We start from the raw sequence: 20,095 nt of genomic DNA, 5'->3' as shown, positions 1-20,095 counted from the left end.
ATTGATTGGATTGAGTTTCAGCGAGATACATCAAATTGAATATTTTCAGATTTTCGAAAATTTTCGAAAATCTATAACTTGGCGAGTTTCAGTCGGAAAACATCGGTTTTTGGTTTAAAATTTGCAGAATTTTTTGAATTTTTGGGTTAAAAAAAATTTTTATTCGAAAAATCTAAAAATAACTATGAACTTACCATGAAACATAATATGTGATGTAGGTTCGGAGTTCAAGTCGTGCATAAGGCTGGTTCTGAAAATGTGTTGCACAATGACGGAACTAAAACGAAAACTACTTGAAATTTCAGAGAACACGAAAATCAATTCTGCAAGACTCAATGTTTCCGGGAAAGTACACAGAACAAAATAGACTAGAAATAGATCAATATGACGAGAGAGTATGGAGAAATAAGAGAGCGCAGAGAAACAGAGATTCTTATCACTAAATGATTGTCATATCACGTGTCTTCGTCCTGCTCCATATACTGATAAGAGGTTGGAAGAGAGAGTTGAAAATAATAAATAATATAAATTTTCAGTTTTATTTGGGTTAAAAATGTAGCTGAAAGAGGGGCGGGGCTTGTGGGGTGGGCGATCAGAGACTAAAAAGTGAAATTGAAGTTTATGGTAGGAAAAAAGTTTGAATAAGACAATTGATAAGAAATTTGCAAAAATACTAAAGTTACGGAATTTCGAAAATTTTCGAAAATCTTGCTCTTCAAAATCTGTCATAACTCGGTTATCTTGACATCAAACGACTTAAAACCTAAAAATTTGGATTTAGCGTGTTAAAAGCTCTCAGAAAACTATAATCATGACCTGAAAGAAAATTTTTTCGAAAATCTGAAAATTTTCAATTTGCTATATCTCACTGAATTTTGAGTCAAATTTTCTGAAACTTGTATTTTTGAACTCAGCTCATTTCCAGCTTTCAGAAAAGTATAATCATGCCCACATTCGGAGCAAATTGGGTCCCAACACGAAAACTACAGTAACCCGAGACCGTTTTCGTGGTGGGACCCAACTTAAAGCAAACCATGTCATGATTATACTCATTTGAAAGGTCTCAACGAGCTGATTTCAAAACTGATTCTGAAATTTCGATTGGGTCAAGACTAGCCGAGATATAACACTTTTGGTTTTTGAAACTCTGTAACATTTGTATTTTTCATGGCATTTGAATGATTTTTATTGGAAATTACAGACAATATTAGGGACTTTTTGTTAAAAATTATACATGCAATTATTAAAAATTCAAACATTTATTCTAATAAATTCCAATTAAAAAATAATTAAATAGAAATTGCCAACTCGAAATTCTCGCTGAATATCGAAGCATCAATCCAATTCAGCCATTTCATGAACCACGAGCTGAGACAGTACTGAAAATCGAACAGAATTTAAGTTTTTAGAGTTTCCCGTGTGATTTTGAATTATTTATACCAAAATCCGACTGAAAATGTCAAAAATGAAAAAAGTTATGGATTTTCGAAACATTTCGAAAATCAAGTTATGCTATAACTCAATCCTTTTTGCCCCAAATAACCTGAAACTTAAATTTTTGAAATCAGCTCGTGGAGACCTTTCAAATGAGTATAATCATGACTGAGTTTGCTTCAAGTTAGGTCTCGACGCGAAAACGATTTTGGGTTACTGTAGTTTTCGTGGTGGGACCCAATATGCTTCAAATGTGGTCATGATTATACTTTTCTAAAATCTGAAAATGAGCTGAGTTCAAAAATATAAGTTTTAAAAAATTTGACTCAAAGTTCAGTGAGATATAGCAAATTGAAAATTTTCAGATTTTCGAAAATTTTCGAAAATTTTCGAAAATCTATAACTTCCCTCAACTTGGTCAGTTTTCGATGAATTTTAGCTTAAAATATGCAGAATTTTCTGAATTGTCAGTATAAAAAATAATAAATACATACCTCAAGTTTGATCTGACTAGTCGGTACTCCTAATTCAATGTGATTCAGAAATGCGACGAAGGATCTGGTTCTCGGGGAAATTGGCACCCAGGAAGTTTGCTTCAACATCGAACCAGAATACACTCCTTCTTTATCCGATAGCAGAGTGGCACTGGAAATTAAAAAAAATCGATAATTGTAATTAACTGGTAATCAATTTTTACTCACTAATATCTGATATGAGTCCATTTATACAAATTATCGGCCATAATTAGAAAACAATTCGCATTGGTCCATGTATAAATAATTAAATTGCCATTTTCGTATTTTTCTGATTTCCCGTATTTCAGAACCACTTCTTGGACACTTTGAATGGCGGTTTTGAACGGGACAATGACGAAATCCATGGATACAGTAGTCAGAGGCGATGGGCTGGAATGAAATTATTTTTGCAGTAATCTTCAAAACGTTCTGCACATTTTGAGCTAAAAATTGGTTGAAAATCATAAAAACTTCGAAAGTTATCGATTTTCGAAAAACTGCGAAAACCTTAAAATTTTCAATATGCTGTATCCCGCTGAAATTTGAGTCAAATTTCATGAACTTTATATTTTCAGAATCAGCTTCCCGAGAGCTTTCAGAAAAGTATAACCACGCCCATATTCGGAGCAAATTGGGTCCCACCACGAAAACTACAGTAACCCAGTCCCGTTTCGTGGTGGGAGTCAATATGGGCATTATTATACTCATTTCGAAGGTTTCACCGCGCTGATTGCAAAAATTTAAGACACACTCTCTGTGAAACTCGAGCATGGCGATGTACAGAAAAAAGTCAAACCGGTTTTTATGACTTGATATTATGCATAGGCGGTACCTAGACAACTAATAACACATTGGTCCATTTTTCATTTGGCTCCGCCCCCTACCGTCTAAAATAGCACCTATGAGGGGTGAAAGTTCTATTTAAAAACCTGTAAGTTTTTTCGATTAAATTTTGACGGGAACCAATAAAAAACGTTATTTTGAGCAATTTTTGTGTTAAGACCATATTTTTAGCGCTTCATTTTCACCGGGAAAAAATGACATTTTTATGAAATTTTCGGAATTTTTTCAAACTTTTGTTTATAACTCAAAAAACTATCATTTGTTTAGATGAGATCTTTTCAGATTCGGAATTTACATAAAATTTGGAGTAATATAAGCAGTGTCCGGTCAAAAATCTCGGGGCACGTATTTTTGCTACAGAGCACTCATGAAGCAAAAATTCAATGTCGCCAAATCGTTTGAGATTTTGTCTGATTACTACACCATATGTTATCTATTCATCCCCAAAATTTCAGCTCATTCGATTTGATCCCCGCCTCTCGAAGTTGATGGAATTTTTTCCGGTTGGAACACTGAAAACTGAGATAGTGATTTTCAAAAAAGCTGCGGATCAAACCGAATGAGCTGAAATTTTGGGAATAAATAGATAACATATAGTGTAGTATTCTGACAAAATCTCAGACGATTTGGCGACATTGCATATTTTGCTCTGTAGCAAAAATACGTACCCCGAGATTTTTAACCGGACACTGCCTATATTACTCCAAATTTTATGTAAATTCCGAATCTGAAAAGATCTCATCTAAACAAATGATAGTTTTTTGAGTTATAAACAAAAGTTTGAAAAAATTCCGAAAATTTCATAAAAATGTCATTTTTTCCCGGTGAAAATGAAGCGCTAAAAATATGGTCTTAACACAAAAATTGCTCAAAATAACGTTTTTTATTGGTTCCCGTCAAAATTTAATCGAAAAAACTTACAGGTTTTTAAATAGAACTTTCACCCCTCATAGGTGCTATTTTAGACGGTAGGGGGCGGAGCCAAATGAAAAATGGACCAATGTGTTATTAGTTGTCTAGGTACCGCCTATGCATAATATCAAGTCATAAAACCGGTTTGACTTTTTTCTGTACATCGCCATGCTCGAGTTTCACAGAGAGTGGGTCTTAAGTTTCAAACATTTTGGAGCAAAAATGACTCAGTTATAACAGGTTTTGTGATGGTTTGGTTTTCGAAAAATTTCGAAAAGTTTCGAAAATCTATAACTTTCTTTACTTTTTTGATTTTAAACTATTTCAAAGTGAAAATTACTAAAAATTTCACGAACGTTCTGTGAAAAATACTTCAAACTCAAAAAGATTGTATCCAGCTACAGTAATCCTAATTACAAGGAAAAAATAAGTTGGTGGACTAGAAAACCACTCCCCATGGCCTAGGATTTCAAAACTCGGCTACCAAACCTGCACGATTAAATTCAGCTCCCCAAGACGCTTTGAATGAGTATAATCATGCCTAGGTCTGAAGCAAGTTGAGTCCCACCACGAAAACTACAGTAACCCGTTGCCCTTTTCGTGATGGGACCCAACTCGCATCAAACCTGGTCATGATTATACTCATTTGAAAGGTCTCTACGCGCTGATTTCAAAAAATTAGGTTTCAGCCTGTTTGGAGCAAAAGGGAGTGAGTTATGACAGATTTTGTGATACCTTGATTTTCGAAAAGTTTCGAAAAGTTTCGAAAATCTATAACTCCCTTAATTTTTAACATTTTTATTTGATTTTTAGCTCAAAACCCTCAGAATCTTCTGATCTATATTTATATATCAGTCTCACCTTCTTATGACCCAATCCACCGTAACCAAGGGATGGTGCAAACTAACAACATCCAAAAAATTGATGAAATACGTGCCCGGGTCCAAAAAGAAAGAGTCAGATGTTATTTGGCATGCATACGTGTTGAAATTGTACAGTAATTCTCCACATTCATTTTCAGCCGTCGCTTTGTGAATATTCAAGAATTGGAGGTACTGTAATAGTAAATGGATTACTGTAGTTTTGAAAAAAAAATGGGCGGAGCTTATTTACCAAGCCACATTGTTCCTTTCGTAGTTTCACATCAATCACAAATTCCTGTCGTTTTTCAATTTGGATTTTCATGATTCTGCAGAAATTTTTTTTAAATTCCAGGTACCGTACCCCAGCGGGTGGGCGGAGCTTACTGAGCCTCTGAATTCGATTCACTCTTCCGTTTGATAGTTTGGGTGACACTTCGGTCATGCCAACCGGATTTATATTTACAAACGTAAATCGTATCAAAATATTTAATGAAATCATCAATTTCGATCCAGAAAATTTTATAGCCTATCAGGCGGCGGTCTACAAACGGGAATTGGCGGAAGGTGTCTGAAATATACGGTCTAGAAATAATTTTCTCTTGAAAAGCTTGAAATCCCGCACATTTTGAGCTAAAAATGAGCGCTGTGCGTTAAAAACAGAAAAAGTTATGGATTTTCGAAACTTTTCGAAACTTTTCGAAAATCAAGCTATCACAAATTCTGTCATAACTCTGCCATTTTTGCTCTAAACATAATACGACTTAAATTTTTGAATTCAGCGCGTCAAGACGCTTCAAATGAGTGTAATCATGCTCAAGTAGGGTCCCGGGTTACTGTAGTTTTTGTGGTGGGACCCAACTTCCTCCAAATATGGGCATGATTATACTCATTCAAAAGGTCTCGACGCGCTGGATTCAAATATTCACTTTTAATTGAGTTTGAATTCAAGTTTCGACATGATTGACCAAAAACTGACAGAAAAACAAGTTGGTGGCCTAGAAAACCACTCCTCATGGCCTAGGATTTCAAAACTCGGTCATAAAACCTAAAAAGCTGAATTTAACTTGCCAAGACGCTTCGAATGAGTATAATCATGACTAGGTTTGGAGTGATTTGGGTCTCGACGCGAAAAGACCTCAGGGGTACTGTAGTTTTCGCGTCGAGACCCAACTTCGTTCAAACCTGGTCATGATTATACTCATTTGAAAGCTCTTGTTTTGCTGATTCTAAAAATAAAAATTTCATCTGAATAGGACGCATCTGGACTGAGATATAGTAGGATTTGTGATTTTCAGATTTTCGAAACTTTTCGAAAATCCATAACTCCTTGAATTTTCTACGCTAAGAGCTGATTTTTAGCTTAAAATACGTGGATTTTCTTGAATTTTTTGAAATTTTTTTTCTTAAAGTTACCATAATCATAACCCGACAAATGCGACCATTTCCCATTCCACCTCAAAGAATTGGTGGATCCAATCTGAATCAATCGATAACCTTCATGCTCCTTGAAATCGAGAATCGAGTAGCCGTGCTCCGGACACAATCCAATTTTCCGATAGTTTTCTGCTTTTGGTGTCGCCGCCGCAAGTGGATAGCCGCAGGAGCTGAGACCAATTAATTTATAATTTTGACAGTAATTAAGGTAAGTAATTAACGCACTAATAACTAATCAAGTCCTCCCACATCTTCTCGGCGTCCGCATTCGGATTTAAATGAATCGAGGTACTGTAACAACCGGTGAGACATTGGAAGGCGGAGCACGTGGTGCCTCCAATCAAGTCTCCGTAACTTCCTCTCACTTTTGCGAATGCTTTTTCAATAAATGCAACCCAGAATTGATTTTTTAGATTTTTGGCGCCTCTCGTCATTCCGTCATCTTGAGGGATATGGTAGTCCACTTTGATCACTTCCCATTTCCCGTTCACGAATAGTCTGGAAATCAAGAATATCGAAGATTAGAAAAATTTTGGATGTGATATTCGGATTCAGCGTGAAAAATGCGAAATTTTGAGCCCCATATTGATATAGTTTGGAAAAATTTTAAAATTTGGATTTCCAGGTGGCGCAGTGGGTAAAAGAGGGGTGACTGGGGACACGAGTACCGGGGTTCGAGTCCACACGAGCCCAAACGTTTTTTGTTTGCTTTGAAAGTTTTTTTAACGTTATATTAATGATTTATGACAGCAAAAACTGTAACTTTTCCGAGAAAAAATTTTAGACTTTTTTTTTCCAAAAAAGTTTTTCTTACATTTTTGCTTACTAAGCTGTTTTTTTAAGTTTTTTATCATTATTTTCTGATTCTCCATAAAATTTTCAAAGTTTTGAGCCCCATATTGATATAGTTTGGAAAAATTTTAAAATTTGGATTTCCAGGTGGCGCAGTGGGTAAGAGGGGTGACTGGGAATCTGACGACCGGGGTTCGAGTCCGCGTAGAGTGAAAACTTTTTTACTGGCTTTGAAAGTTTTTTAAATGTGTTATTAGTGGTTTTTGTCAGCAAGAACTTCATTTTTTAGAAAAACAATTTGTTTAGAAAATGTTTATAATTTTTTCCAAAATCTTGAAAACTGATGAAATTCAGCAGATTTCACACAAATATTTAGATTCTCCATAAAATTTCCAAAATTTTGAGCCCCATGTTGATATAGTTCGGAAAATTTTAAAATTTGGATTTCCAGGTGGCGCAGTGGGTAAGAGGGGTGACTGGGAATCTCACTACCGGAGTTCGAGCCCGCATAGGGTCAAAACTTTCTCACTGGCTTTGAAGGTGTTTTTAATGTAATATTAGTGGTTTTTAACAGCAGGAACAATGAATTTTTACAAAAAAAAATTTTTGAAAATTTTTTCTGAAATTTTTTTTTGTTTTACCATACTAACCTAACCGGGACAATACCACAATCCCTCGTGTAATCCCTCTCGGGTAGAATCTGCTCCACGATCTCCTTGCGTCTAGCAATCGCCTGAATCGCCGCAATCAGCCAACAGTCTCCAAGTCTTCCCTGATCCACGTGGAATGGCCACGGGTCTTCATAAAGTGACCATCTACCGTAATCCGGAAATCCAGCGTACCCCTGAAATTGATGAGGCGCAAACCATGGGTCGTTCAAATTCTCAAAATCCTCATTCCCCTGATCATCTATTATTTTTCCAAGCGAATTGGCGGTGGGCGGGAAATCCGGGTCAACGAACACGTCGCCGATGTCCCTAAAAAGATTACTGTAGGCAAAAAAAGATTACTGTAGGTTACTGTAGGTTACCTGAGTAGTGCTGCGTGCTCTTCACACTCCTTATCTCCTTTAAGGAATATTGATTCTTTGCTGTCGTGGAATTCCGTGGAAAATGACATTTTATTGTTGGAAAAGTGAAAAATAAATTTATTTTTATATGAGAGAGAGGGGGAGGGGATAATGAAAAAACACAGTTCACGCAAGAATTTATTTTTTTCAATAATTTTAAAGTCCCGCTTTTTCAGGAACCTTTGAAGCTACAGTAATCCTAAAAATAAATACAGTAGTCCCAACTACTGTAGCTCAAATTCGGAAACTGCTGAAATTCCGGAAATTCTGGGTTGTGGTCATTTAAAGAAGACAGCGCTCATAAATTTATGCTCATAAACCAATCGCAGATATTTGGGAACAGAGTTGAGCGGAATGCGGTTTTTGAAATGGCGGAAGACAGAAGGCGGAAAGCGGAATGAACATTTTTTGGGCGGAAAGCGGAAGGCGGAAGGCGGAATTTAAAAAATATCGGAGGAAAGCGGAGAGCGGAAGGCGGAAGCGAAAATTTTTTGGCGGAAGGCGGAAGGCGGAAAGCGAAAATTTTTTGGCGGAAGGCGGAAGGCGGAAAGCGGAATGGAAAAAAATGCCAAAAGGCGGAAGGCGGAACACAATGTCGCTTTCAAAAATACGATTTTGGCCTTATTTTGTAGTAAAAAACACTAAAATGCTTAAATTTGTGTTAAATTTTGTTTTTTTCGGTAAACACTGATAGCTTTGCTGCAAAAAACCTCAAAAATATCAGTAAATTAGAATAGGTGATCAAATTTTTCAAGCTGAGGAAAAAAATCTTTAAACAGCGGAAGGCGGAAGGCGGAAAGCGGAAATAGAAAAATTTCTGGCGGAAAGCGGAAAGCGGAAGGCGGAATAAAACATTTTTCGGCGGAGAGCGGAAAGCGGAAGGCGGAAAGAAAAAAGTGGCGGAAAGCGGAAGGCGGAAGGCGGAAGGCGGAATTCCGCTCAACTCTGTTTGGGAAGAAAATGAGAACCTGAGAATTCTGAATTTGCATTTAAATATTTGACGTGTAATACATAAAAATTACCCCTGTTTTTTCTCATTATTTTTCTCCCGATAAGATCTTATCAACATGATAAAGATCTCTTATCAAGATCTCCTTGCTATATAAGCTTCCCAGATCTCTCTGAAAATTCAGTTTGAACTGTTCATCGCCTTCGACATGAACAACCTCCTGCTAATTGGTCTCCTCCTCGCGCCGTCCATCTACTGCGGCCAGAATGAAAAAGACCCTCGAGAGAACTGCTCCGATGCCATTGCAGTCGCCAGAGCTTTATATGCTGTCGGTTGGAAAGTCGCCAATGTGAATAACTTGAGATACGTGGAAAGCCTGGAGCCAGCCATTTACAAGGAGCTCTCCAAAACCGGCGGATGTGAGATTCCAGCGGATGTCACCATTGGCAATTATCGAATCGCCGGAGCTTCGTACGAGGGGAATTTTCTAAATCCAGTATTGTTGCAACCGGGAAGTACAGTGATGGCTTGTGTTCAATCGATTTGTATGAAGGATGGAGAAAAAGTTACAACATATATTATGGATACTTCGTAAGTTGGAAAAGTACTTAAGTAAGTCTATGTGCTTGTTTCAGTGTTGATGCTCCTATCCATGGTAAAATTGGAAGTCAATGCCCACCCGGCAGAAACAATGGAATTGTTCTTTCGTTGTGTGATATTGTGGAGACTGATCCTGTGAAGGTTGATCCTGTTGGAAATGGCCGTCGTGGATACGTTCGCAAAGACATCAATGTCAATATCCCAACAAATATCCTCGACGCAGAAATTAAAATCCCTAACATCCTTGGTTGACTGATTGAAATCGAATGAAGCAATTATTTTGAGCCAGTTTTTATTGTCTGTTACTGATTTGTACAGGGCGGTCCTGATTGATGCGGACCAGAGCTGTTCGGAATTCTTTCCTTCGACTTCCGTCTTCCGACTTCTAACTACCTTTTTTCAAAAATTTACAAAATTGACTTTCTTCTTTAAGAATTTTGCTTCCACACAGCTTTGATGAGCAATCATGATTCGCGCTGTTTTTTTGGGGGGTTTCAGTCCAGACAGTGCAGAACCGGCCGGTTCTGACTTGGGGGTTCTAATGTGTGTTACCGTATTACAATCAATAAGAAGCAGCGCTGATACAATTCAAAACCAACAAATATTGAGTGACTAGTGACAGTTTTTTATATTGAAGAACAGACATTTCGCAACAACGACTTTTTGCAATTTTCCCAATTATGTCGCTTTGCAACTGACCAATTGACAACTAGTCATTTCTGAATCCCCTCGAACATTGTTCAAAACATTTCACACTGAAGTCGGAAGTAATGTTTCTAAAAAGGAAGTAGGAAAAGGAAGTCAAAGGAATGAATTCTGCACAGCTCTAGAGCAAAGGCAATGCTAGATTAAGCAAGAGTTTTTTTTTTGATTTTTGCCACTACGACACCTCTCAAATATCAATTTTGAAACCATGACGTAAGATCTACGTCTAATGTCTTAAATATAACGTTTCACCCAATCTTAATGAGTTCTGACCCAGGCGGTATTTTCGGGCAGAAATTGCGAAATGAAGGTTTTTATCGAAAAAATAACATGTGAACCGGAATATAATTTCTAGGGTGCCCTTATAAAACTATGTTGAAAAATATAACCCAGATATTTGGAAAGCGAAAATTCTCAGAATTGTACATCTTTATTCAAATGTTTGACGTATAATACGTAACAGTTACCCTTATTTTTCTCACAATTTTTCTCTTCCTATTGATAAGATCTATCTCCCCCTTTCAATCAGCGTGATAAGAATCTCTTATCAAGATCTAGTTGCTATATAAACTTCCCAGATCTCTCTGAAAATTCAGTTTGAAGTGTTCATCGCCTTCGACATGAACAACCTCCTGCTAATTGGTCTTCTCATCGCCCCGTCCATCTACTGCGGACAGAATGAAAAGGGCCCTCGAGAGCGCTGCTCCGTTGACTTGTCAGTCAACAGAGCCTTTTATGCTATTGGATCGGCAATCGCCAATATGAATAATTTGAGATACGTGGAAAGCCTGGAGCCCGCCATTTTCAAGGAGCTCTTCAAAACCGGCGGATGTGAGATTCCAGAGGATGTCACCATCGGCAACTATCAAATCGCAGGAGCTTCGTTCGAACCGGGCCAGATTGAAAATCCATTATTGTTGCAAGCTGGAAGTACAGTGATGGCTTGTGTTCAATCGATTTGTATGAAGGATGCAAGAACAGTTACCACATATATTGTTGATATTCCGTAAGTTCGAAAAGTACCTGAGTAAACAACCTATGTGCTTGTTTCAGTGTTGATACTCCTATCCATGGTAAACCTGGAAGTCAATGCCCACCAGGCAGAAGCAATGGAAATGAACTTTCGTTGTGTGATATTGTGGAGATTGATCCCGTTGGAAATGGTCGTCGTGGATACGTTCGCAAAGACATCGATGAGGATATGCTCAGCAAGAGGATTGACGATGAGATTCTGATGAAAGATGTTGATGCTAAATGGCAGTTTCCACAAGAACTAAAAATGCCGAATCCTTTTGGTTAAATGAAATCAAATGAAATATTATTTTGAGCCAGTTTTTTTTGTTCGTTGTTGATGTTCGTTGTACAACACGGTTCTTATTCGGGTGGTTCTGGTCCCGACAGTTTTGAACCTGGCGGTTCTCACTCGGGGTTCTAATGAGTGATCAATAAGAATCAGGACTTTTATAGTTACAAACCAACCGAAATCGAGTTGTAACAGTTTTTGTTTTCGAAGAACAGACACATAAAAATTCCAACACCCGACATCTACATAGATCTAGAAGTCTCTGAGGTGCTTAGCTAAAATTTTTGTTTGACTGATTGAAATCGAATGAAGCAATTCGTTTTGAGCCAGTTTTTATTGTCTGTTATTGATTAAAGTACAGTTCCCGCTTGGCTGGTTGTGATTTGTTTAAATTGAGTACAATTCCGTTTTGGACAGTTCCGATTTGGGCGGTTCTGATCCCTGAAGTTTATCTTCACTCAAAACTACTGCGTTTCACAACTACGGCGTTTTGAAACTACATCAAATATATACAGTACCGTTCAGAGTTGTACGGAATGACATTTTTTGATTTCCGGAATCCGGAATCCGGAACCGGAATGACGAAAAAACCCGGAATTCCGGATATTCGGAATCCGGAATCCGGAATGATTCGATAAATTTGCAAGGCCAGTACCGTTAGAAATTATATCATATTTGGCCTTTTTTCCGTTGAAAATGTCCAACTTTGAGAGAGTGTCATTGTAAAACTATTTTTCCCACAAAGTAGTGTTTTATGGATAATACAGGCCAAGAATAGTAAATATAACAAAACTTTGTGGGACAGTTTTACTATGACACACTCAAAAAGTGGGGCGTTTTCAACTGAAAACGGCAAAATAAGATATAATTTTGACCGGTAATGTACATATTAGTAACCATAGAATATTTCAAAGTTGCGAAATTACTAATTCTAAACGACATAATTGCAAAACCTGCGTTAATTATAAAATTTCGTAGTTGCGAAGTGTGGTTAAATATGTGTTAAATTTTGTTTTTTCGGTAAACACTGATAGCTTTTCTGCAAAAAACCTCAAATATATCAGTAAATTGGAACAGGTGATCAAGTTTTTCAAGCTGAGGAAAAAATCTTTAAATAGCGGAAGGCGGAATAAACCATTTTTCGGCGGAGAGCGGAACGCGGAAGACGGAATTCCGCTCAACTCTGATCCGGACGTTTTGGACACACAGACAGACATTTCAAACCGAGAAGTTTACAGATTCTGGGATTTTTACAGATTCCTGGGGACCGCATTTGCACATTTGGGTTAGTTGAAAATGTTGAGTGTACCGAAGGGTCTGGGAACATACTTGAAAACAATCAAAAAGAAGAAAGAGTTGTCTGACCCATTTTCCGATAAAACTAGGTTAAACTATTGCTAGTTCTATGGTTGCGAAACGTCATAGTTGCGAAGTGTCGCAGTTGCGAAATTTACATGAGTTGCGAAAAGTCGCAGTTGCAAAATGCCGCAGTTGTGAATTGTCGCGGAGCCAAAATGAGAACCTGAGAATTTTGAATTTGCAGTCGAATATTTGACGTGTAATACATAAAAGTTACCCTTGTTTTTTCTCATTATTTTTCTCCCGATAAGATCTTATCAACACGATAAGAATCTCTTATCAAGATCTCCTTGCTATATAAGCTTCCCTGATCTCTCCGAAAACTCAGTTTGAAGTGTTCATCGCCTCCAATCATGCGAAGCCTCCTGCTAATTGGACTCCTCATTGTCCACTCCGCCTATTCTCAGCACCCAACAAGCCAAATGGCAGTCGTTGAGAAAATGAACGAGATGAGATCACTGTCTGCTGAAATAGACGAAGTGGCCAATATGAATGAGCTGGTGTACCGTGAGGACTTGGTGCAACTGCTTGCCAATCAACTCGCCAAGAACAATGGATGTCCGGACCGATCGATTGTCATGCGCGATGGTTATCACATTGTGATCTCCCCACAGAATGATGATGAGTTAACCGCCTTGAAATTGGCAGCCTTTACTCAATCTGGTAGCACGGTGATGGCGTCTGGAAAATCTATTTGCTCGCTGAACGGAGAAGAAGTCGTCGGTTATATTATTGATGCATCGTAAGTGGAATAATGATTCCTCCACCATTAGTATTAAATGTTTTTCAGTGACATCAAACCAGTTCGTGGCAATCCTGGAACCCGTTGTCCAGTTGGTAGAACCCGCAACGCCATTGGATTGTGTGCTCTTGTTGGAAATGGTCGCCGTGGATACGTTCGCAAAGACATCGATGTCAATATTCCAACAAATATATTGGACGTAGATATTGAAATCCCAGACATCTCGGATATTCTCCCTTGGTAACATCCTGGGTTTGACTGAATGAAATCGAATGAAACAATTATTTTGAGCCAGTTTTTATTGTCTGTTACTGATTTGTACACGGGGTTTTTATTCGGGAGGTTTCGATTAGTTTTTGCAAAAGATGAATCTTTTTATATCCAAAAATTTAAAGGCGCATTACCACCCAAAATCCTTGGTCTCATCCTCCATCCCTCTTTATCCACAATCTGTCCATCCGCTTGCTCACCATCCCCCTCTTCCCTATCAACTTTGAGAGTGTGCCATAGCAAACAGGTTTTAATGAATTATATAGAACAAAGGTAGAGCTTCATTTTTGTAGTTGACAACTTTTTTGTACGTACGCTCCCTAGAGAGTTACATATCGACAAAGTAATTTCTCCTTCAAATCGACCAATTTCAGAGCAATTTTTGAGCCGTCCACTTAATATTACTATAACTCTCTAGGGAGTGTCCGTACTAAAAAGTTGTCAACTACAAAAATGGAGCTCTACTTTTGATCTGTGCAATCCATTAAACATCTACTTGATGGGATAATCAGTAATACAATGATACAATTTCAAAGTTGGACATTTTCAAGTGAAAAAGGGAAAATATGATATCATTTTGGACGGTACTGTATACATATATAGTAAAATTTTAATTTATAATGTCCATAATAAATTTTAATATTTATTTATTTATTTATTGAATACAATCATAAATATCGTGCAAGACAGAAAAATAGTATTGAAATCGGGTATAGAATTAATTACTGGTCTAGGATCCAAGGCCAGCAACTTTTATTGTACTTTATTTCAATAAGCTCAGATGGAGATCAAAATAGATAGTCACAAGAAAGTACAGATTACAATATAATTGATCGAAAAATAATAATAAATAAGTTATGAGCGGAATAGAAATTTACAGAAATATCGAAAATTTTCCGAGTTTTTGGGAAAAAATTTGAATGAATTGTATTGAAACGGGAAAAAATAGGCTTGCTCAGTTAAATAAGATAAGTAGAACAGATTACAATATAATAGAATAAAAAATGTCCCTGTCAGGAAATGTGCGGATTGAAAATTTACGGAAATATCTTTTGGAAATTTAAAAAAAAAATTTTTCGTATAAAAAATCTTGGAAATCTCAAAATTCTGGAAATCTCAAAAATTCCGGGAACTCTGAATATTTAATTTCAAAAAAATTTCGATTTTCGGAAATTTCGATAATCATGGCTAGGATCGGAGAAATTCGGTTTTTTATATACCAATGAGGTTTCAAAGTGGGGGATACTGTAGTGAAACGACTTGAAATGTGATTTTTGTCATTTTTGAGATAAATACGCTTGGTTAAGAATGTTTTCAACAAAAAACTAGCCAAAAATTTGAAAATCCGAAAAAAATACAGAATTTCGAAAAATTTCGTATTTCTTAAAATTACAAATTATGCTATATTTCCACTGTTTTTGAGTTAACAGGGCTGAAATATAAAAATTCGGGTATATTTCCACAATCGCCCCCCACTCCGGAAGGACCCCCCACGTTATGGTATCACCCCCCATCCCACAGGTTTGGGGTATGATTCCATAGTGGGGGGTTATAACAGAGCGGGGGGTGATCATGAACTTTCGACAGTCCATGATCGCCCCCCAAGAACGGGAATGGGGGGTTATTCTGAACCCTTAGGTATACTTCCACAATCACCCCCAATCGAGTTCACAATTGCCCCCCTACTTGTACGGTCCATTATCTCCCCCCATGGGAGGGGGGGGGGCAATCATGGAATCACTATCAGAGTGGGGGAGGAAAGTGGAAGTACTATATGTTTCCACAATTGCCCCCGCCCGGAGGGCGCTGAGCATAGGGGGCGAGAGCAAGCTTCTGGGTGTCCTGTTTTAAGGTAATCACTACTTCCAGGGCGCTGAGCATAGGGGCGGGGCGAGAGCAAGCTTCTGGGTGTCCTGTTTTAAGGTAATCACTACTTCCAGGGCGCTGAGCATAGGGGCGGGGCGAGAGCAAGCTTCTGGGTGTCCTGTTTTAAGGTAATCACTACTTCCAGGGCGCTGAGCATAGGGGCGGGGCGAGAGCAAGCTTCTGGGCTTTAGAAGAAGCCTAAGCCTGAGATTTAGAAGAAGCCTAAGCCTGAGATTTAGAAGAAGCCTAAGCCTGAGATTTAGAAAAAAGCAATAGAAGAGCCTGAATATGTGGGGGAGGAATGTGGAACTTCTCCTAGTTTCCACAATCACCCCCATACAGTTCACATTTGCCCCCCTACTTATACATGGGGGGCAATTATGGAATCCTTACCAGAGTGGGGGGAGGAATGTGGAACTTCTCCTAGTTTCCACAATCACCCCCATACAGTTCACATTGTCTGCTCCGTCGGAAATTCACGGTCAAACTCCGTCAACGATGATAACCCGGAGAACTTTGAGAGCGACATCGGGAGAAAGGAATCGAAATAAATATGAAACAGTAATAAAAATAAAAAGCTACTATAAACACGTGGGCCACGTCGTGAACGCGTGTCGCGCATTGAAAGGTCACGAATTTTAATGCTGAATTGAGAATGAAAAAGAAATGGGGGGGGGGGCTATACCCTACCGTGCAGGTGGGGGGCAATTGTGATGGGGTTGGGGGGAGAAAGTGAACGTTAACCAAAATTCGAAATCAACAAGCCAAGACGGTTCGAATGAGTATAATCATGACATATTTTGGTCAATTTCAATTTTTGACCCCGACATGTACCATTTTTCGAAAATTTCCAAATATAGACATGATTATACTCATTTGAAAGATCTCAACGCGCTGATTCCAAAATTTCACGTTTCAGTTTGTTTGGAGCAAAAATGACTGAGTTATGACAGATTTTCTGAATATTTCGTTTCTGAAAAGTTTTGAAAATCCATAATTTTTTTTAATTTTCCATATTTTCTGCCATTTCAAAGTGGAAATTATTGTAAACTTTACGAATGTTCAGTGAAAACTATTTTAAACTCAAAAAGACAAAAAAAGTGGGAAACCCTTTTACCACCCAATCTCATCGGCCATATCCACCACCGTTCCCACCGGCTCATCGGCAATATCCTCTTCCAGCTGGTGTCCATCTCCCTCTTCCCAATCATCCATCTGAAAACACGGCCCACGGAGCCAGATTCTCTTCTTGGCAATTCTCATCGACAACCAACGTGGAGATCCATTGGGATACTGTAGATAATGCCATGCGATATGATTGTTGCGTTGATACTCGATAGTCTCTATGTAACGGATGACTGCATTGTAGTTCTCTTCATTTACAGGGCACTTGATACGGAATTGGTTGAGGGATTGGTTCAGAAGGATTCTCTGAAAATGGAAAATTGTATTTTTGAAGTAACACCCAAACTACAGTACCCCTCATTACAGTAATCCTAACCTTAGTAAGCCTAACTACAGTAACCCTGATTACAGTAAACCGAACGACATTAACCCAAACTACAGTAACCCTCATTACAGTAACCCAATATACTCTACTAAATAGTTTTGGAAATTTTTCAAACAAACTTTTTCCGTAAAAAAATCTCTAAAATCGGGAAATTTTCGAAAAAAAAACAGAAAAAGGCGGAAAATGTCTTTTTTTTTGGAAAAGTTGGAATTTTTGAAGAAAAAAATCGGAAAATTCCCGTTTTTGCCGCTTTTTGTGTCCGAAATCAACATTTTACGACTAGCTGGCGCACCATCGACGCGTTTTCAAAAATATGATGCATCTGACCAATTTCAGACTATTGTCAACGAGTTTTCAATCTGGAAATTGAGATTTTTTCAAAATTTTCAACTTTAAGACCCATTCTACCCAATGATTTACACTAAAAACGACAATATATGCTGTGGCTGGCGCGCATTGGGCGCGTTTTCATAGATATGGTGCGGAAATTTGAAATTTTTGAAAAAAAAGGTGGAAATTCGAAAACTTGGAAAATTCCGGGATATCAAAAATTTCCCTAACTCTTAAATATCAGAAAATCTTGGAAAAATCTGAGAAATCGAAAATTTTCAAACAAAAGACAAAAAAAGAAACCCAAACTACAGTACCTTTCATTACAGTAAGCCTAACCACGGACCTAAACAGAATTCATCAGGAGTCGAACTACAGTAATCCTAACCACACAGTAAACTAATTTTCAGTACGTTACATTAACCCGAACCTCCAAAATCTTCTTAAACTCCTCGACAGTCGGAAAACTGACAGCCCGCACGGAGGCCAAGCCCATATGACACATCGTGCATAGAATCTCAATTGGACACGGTTGCATCAACTCGATTCTCTTTAGTTTCTGCCATTGCTCAGTATAAAAAACCGCAAAATTCGGTTCATTCATCTGTATTGGTGTTGTGCTTCCCGTCATTTGAATACTGTTAAGAAAATCGGGATCCAGCCAGCGGATGGTCTCATACAAGTCCTCGAATCCCTGCAGACTGTAGTATTTGATATTTTTCACTTTCAACTTTGGCCGTTTATGCTCCAGTTCTCGAGGGTCCAACTCGTATAACACTTTTTCCAACGATATCTTCTTGGCCACAAAATCCGGCTTGACTTCCTGATACCGTAGTATGTGCTCGAGTTCCGACATGTGCTCCGTAATGTGCAAAGTCTCAATAGTAGTCTCGTCGTGTCTTATCACATTATGAAGAAAGCCTTCGGAGAGGGTGAACATGTCATCTTCAATCAATCGATATTTTCCATCAAACATTATTCCAGTGACTTTATCAGCGACATAAATGAAGGTGACTTTCAGGTAGTCGAAGGTGATCTCGATTTTGTTGGCGCCAAATTCATAGCGAAGGTTGTAAAGATGGAAACTGTCTAGGTTGACAATGTACTGGAGGGAGAAGAAGGTTCGGCGGAGTTGAATACTAAAAATTTAAAAAATTTAAAAAAAATGGCCGAGCTCGTTTTAAACGCAATATTATGAGCTGAAATATATACCAAAACGTAGATCTCAGCGAGTTCTATATTCCTGGCCTACTACGGGTCCAATTCATATAAAAAAACTGCCAAAAAATCCAAAAATGGCCAAAAAAACCATTCTAGCAGTAACTCAGCCGGATTTAAGATAAATTTGGAGAAACATAAAATTTTGAAATAAGCTAGACAAGAGTTTTCAGAAAAATATAATCATGAACCCAATTTGAAATTTTCCTGGGTTACTGTATTTTTCGTGGTGGGACCCGAAATTGCTCCAATCATGTTTATACTCATATTAAAAGTCTCAATGTGCTGAAACTGAAATTTTAAAGAATTTTCAGTTTGTTTACAAACTTTCGTAATTTTTTGAAAATCTGTAACTTTTTGAGTTTTCAGCGATTTGAATGGTTTTTTACGTTAAAGTATGCAGACTTATATTAATTTCTAGTGAAAAAATAGACAGACTTGTAGACACGGCAAAAATTAGACTAAAATCCAATTTTCTTTCAAAAAAATTATTTATTTTTACCCATTTTTGTTATTTTCCGTTATTTTCACTTGTAAAACCCAATTTTTGACTCCAAATCATTAATTTTAACAATTTTTCAGTCACTGACATAATAATGGCTATTCCTTAATGTGCCGCGGGTCGGAAAAAAGGGCAAAATGGGAAAATTGTCAAAAAGAAAATTCTAGGCCTGCTTACGGCACATTAACGAATAACCACCCGGCTTATATTATATCAAAGACATAGAACTCGCCGAGATCTACATTTTGATATATTTTTCAGCTCGGAAAACTCAATTTGAAGCGAGTTAAGCGCCTGGAAGTCCTTAAAATTCCCTCACCTCGTCTTCAAATCCAAATCCTTCTTTGTCGTCGCCTTCATCACCTTAACAAGTGTATCCACCTTCTCCTCCATCTCCCGCAGAGGAAACTTTCCCGCGTCCATTTGCAGGAATAAATCCTTGACTTGTTCCAGACTCAATGTCTCCTCTCCAGTCATCCGTTTCACCCTCTCATATGCTTTTTGTGGGGCGACTCGTTGGAAGTAAAGGGTGTAGAGCATTCCTTCCACAAGGTTTGGTTTGAGATATTTGGGTTGGGGCATTGTGTGTCTGGAAATGGAGGTATTATGAAGGAAAAAAAAGATGGCAGGTGGAGAATGGTAATAAGGTGGGTGGATAGTGTGGAACATCCTCAAAAATTGAGATCAAACAAGGGAAATGAGAAAATCGATAATATCAAATTCATAAGAGTACTGTGAAGGGGGAGTCGCTCCAGAACCCCTTCTGAATTCTCAACCTTCACCTGATCCCTCGGGCTTATGTAAAGTGGAGTAGGGTTGATAATGTGTGCATGTATATGAATTTATATATAGATTATATAAGGTAATAATATAAGTGAG

At 37.9% G+C, this 20,095-nt stretch overlaps 5 protein-coding genes across 5 annotated transcripts; 3 read left to right on the top strand and 2 right to left on the bottom strand.

The window, feature by feature from the left end:
• Nucleotides 1-1,289: 1,289 nt before the first annotated feature.
• On the bottom strand, nt 1,290-7,912 carry GCK72_011427 (uncharacterized protein; the record flags this gene model as incomplete). Its single annotated transcript, XM_053728438.1, has 10 exons — nt 1,290-1,379; nt 1,929-2,079; nt 2,136-2,339; nt 4,686-4,759; nt 4,818-4,893; nt 4,952-5,135; nt 5,981-6,171; nt 6,227-6,499; nt 7,444-7,770; nt 7,824-7,912. 10 exons carry the CDS (start codon nt 7,910-7,912, stop codon nt 1,290-1,292), a joined length of 1,659 nt encoding a protein of 552 aa, XP_053588015.1.
• Nucleotides 7,913-9,019: 1,107 nt separating this feature from the next.
• GCK72_011426 (uncharacterized protein) lies at nt 9,020-9,663 on the top strand (the record flags this gene model as incomplete). The annotated part of the gene is made up of 2 exons (XM_053728437.1): nt 9,020-9,402; nt 9,447-9,663. 2 exons carry the CDS (start codon nt 9,020-9,022, stop codon nt 9,661-9,663), a joined length of 600 nt encoding a protein of 199 aa, XP_053588014.1.
• Nucleotides 9,664-10,736: 1,073 nt separating this feature from the next.
• On the top strand, nt 10,737-11,416 carry GCK72_011425 (uncharacterized protein; the record flags this gene model as incomplete). Its single annotated transcript, XM_003099559.2, has 2 exons — nt 10,737-11,122; nt 11,170-11,416. 2 exons carry the CDS (start codon nt 10,737-10,739, stop codon nt 11,414-11,416), a joined length of 633 nt encoding a protein of 210 aa, XP_003099607.2.
• Nucleotides 11,417-13,131: 1,715 nt separating this feature from the next.
• GCK72_011424 (uncharacterized protein) lies at nt 13,132-13,764 on the top strand (the record flags this gene model as incomplete). The annotated part of the gene is made up of 2 exons (XM_003099594.2): nt 13,132-13,520; nt 13,569-13,764. The coding sequence occupies 2 exons, from the start codon at nt 13,132-13,134 to the stop codon at nt 13,762-13,764; spliced, it is 585 nt and encodes a 194-aa protein (XP_003099642.2).
• A 3,005-nt stretch (nt 13,765-16,769) lies between these two features.
• GCK72_011423 (uncharacterized protein) lies at nt 16,770-19,798 on the bottom strand (the record flags this gene model as incomplete). The annotated part of the gene is made up of 3 exons (XM_053728436.1): nt 16,770-17,087; nt 17,927-18,635; nt 19,536-19,798. The coding sequence occupies 3 exons, from the start codon at nt 19,796-19,798 to the stop codon at nt 16,770-16,772; spliced, it is 1,290 nt and encodes a 429-aa protein (XP_053588013.1).
• Between the last annotated feature and the right edge of the window lie 297 nt (nt 19,799-20,095).

This window comes from Caenorhabditis remanei, chromosome III, assembly GCF_010183535.1.
Source record: "Caenorhabditis remanei strain PX506 chromosome III, whole genome shotgun sequence".
Lineage (NCBI taxonomy): Eukaryota > Metazoa > Nematoda > Chromadorea > Rhabditida > Rhabditidae > Caenorhabditis > Caenorhabditis remanei.
This window is presented reverse-complemented; position numbering and strand designations above follow the sequence as displayed.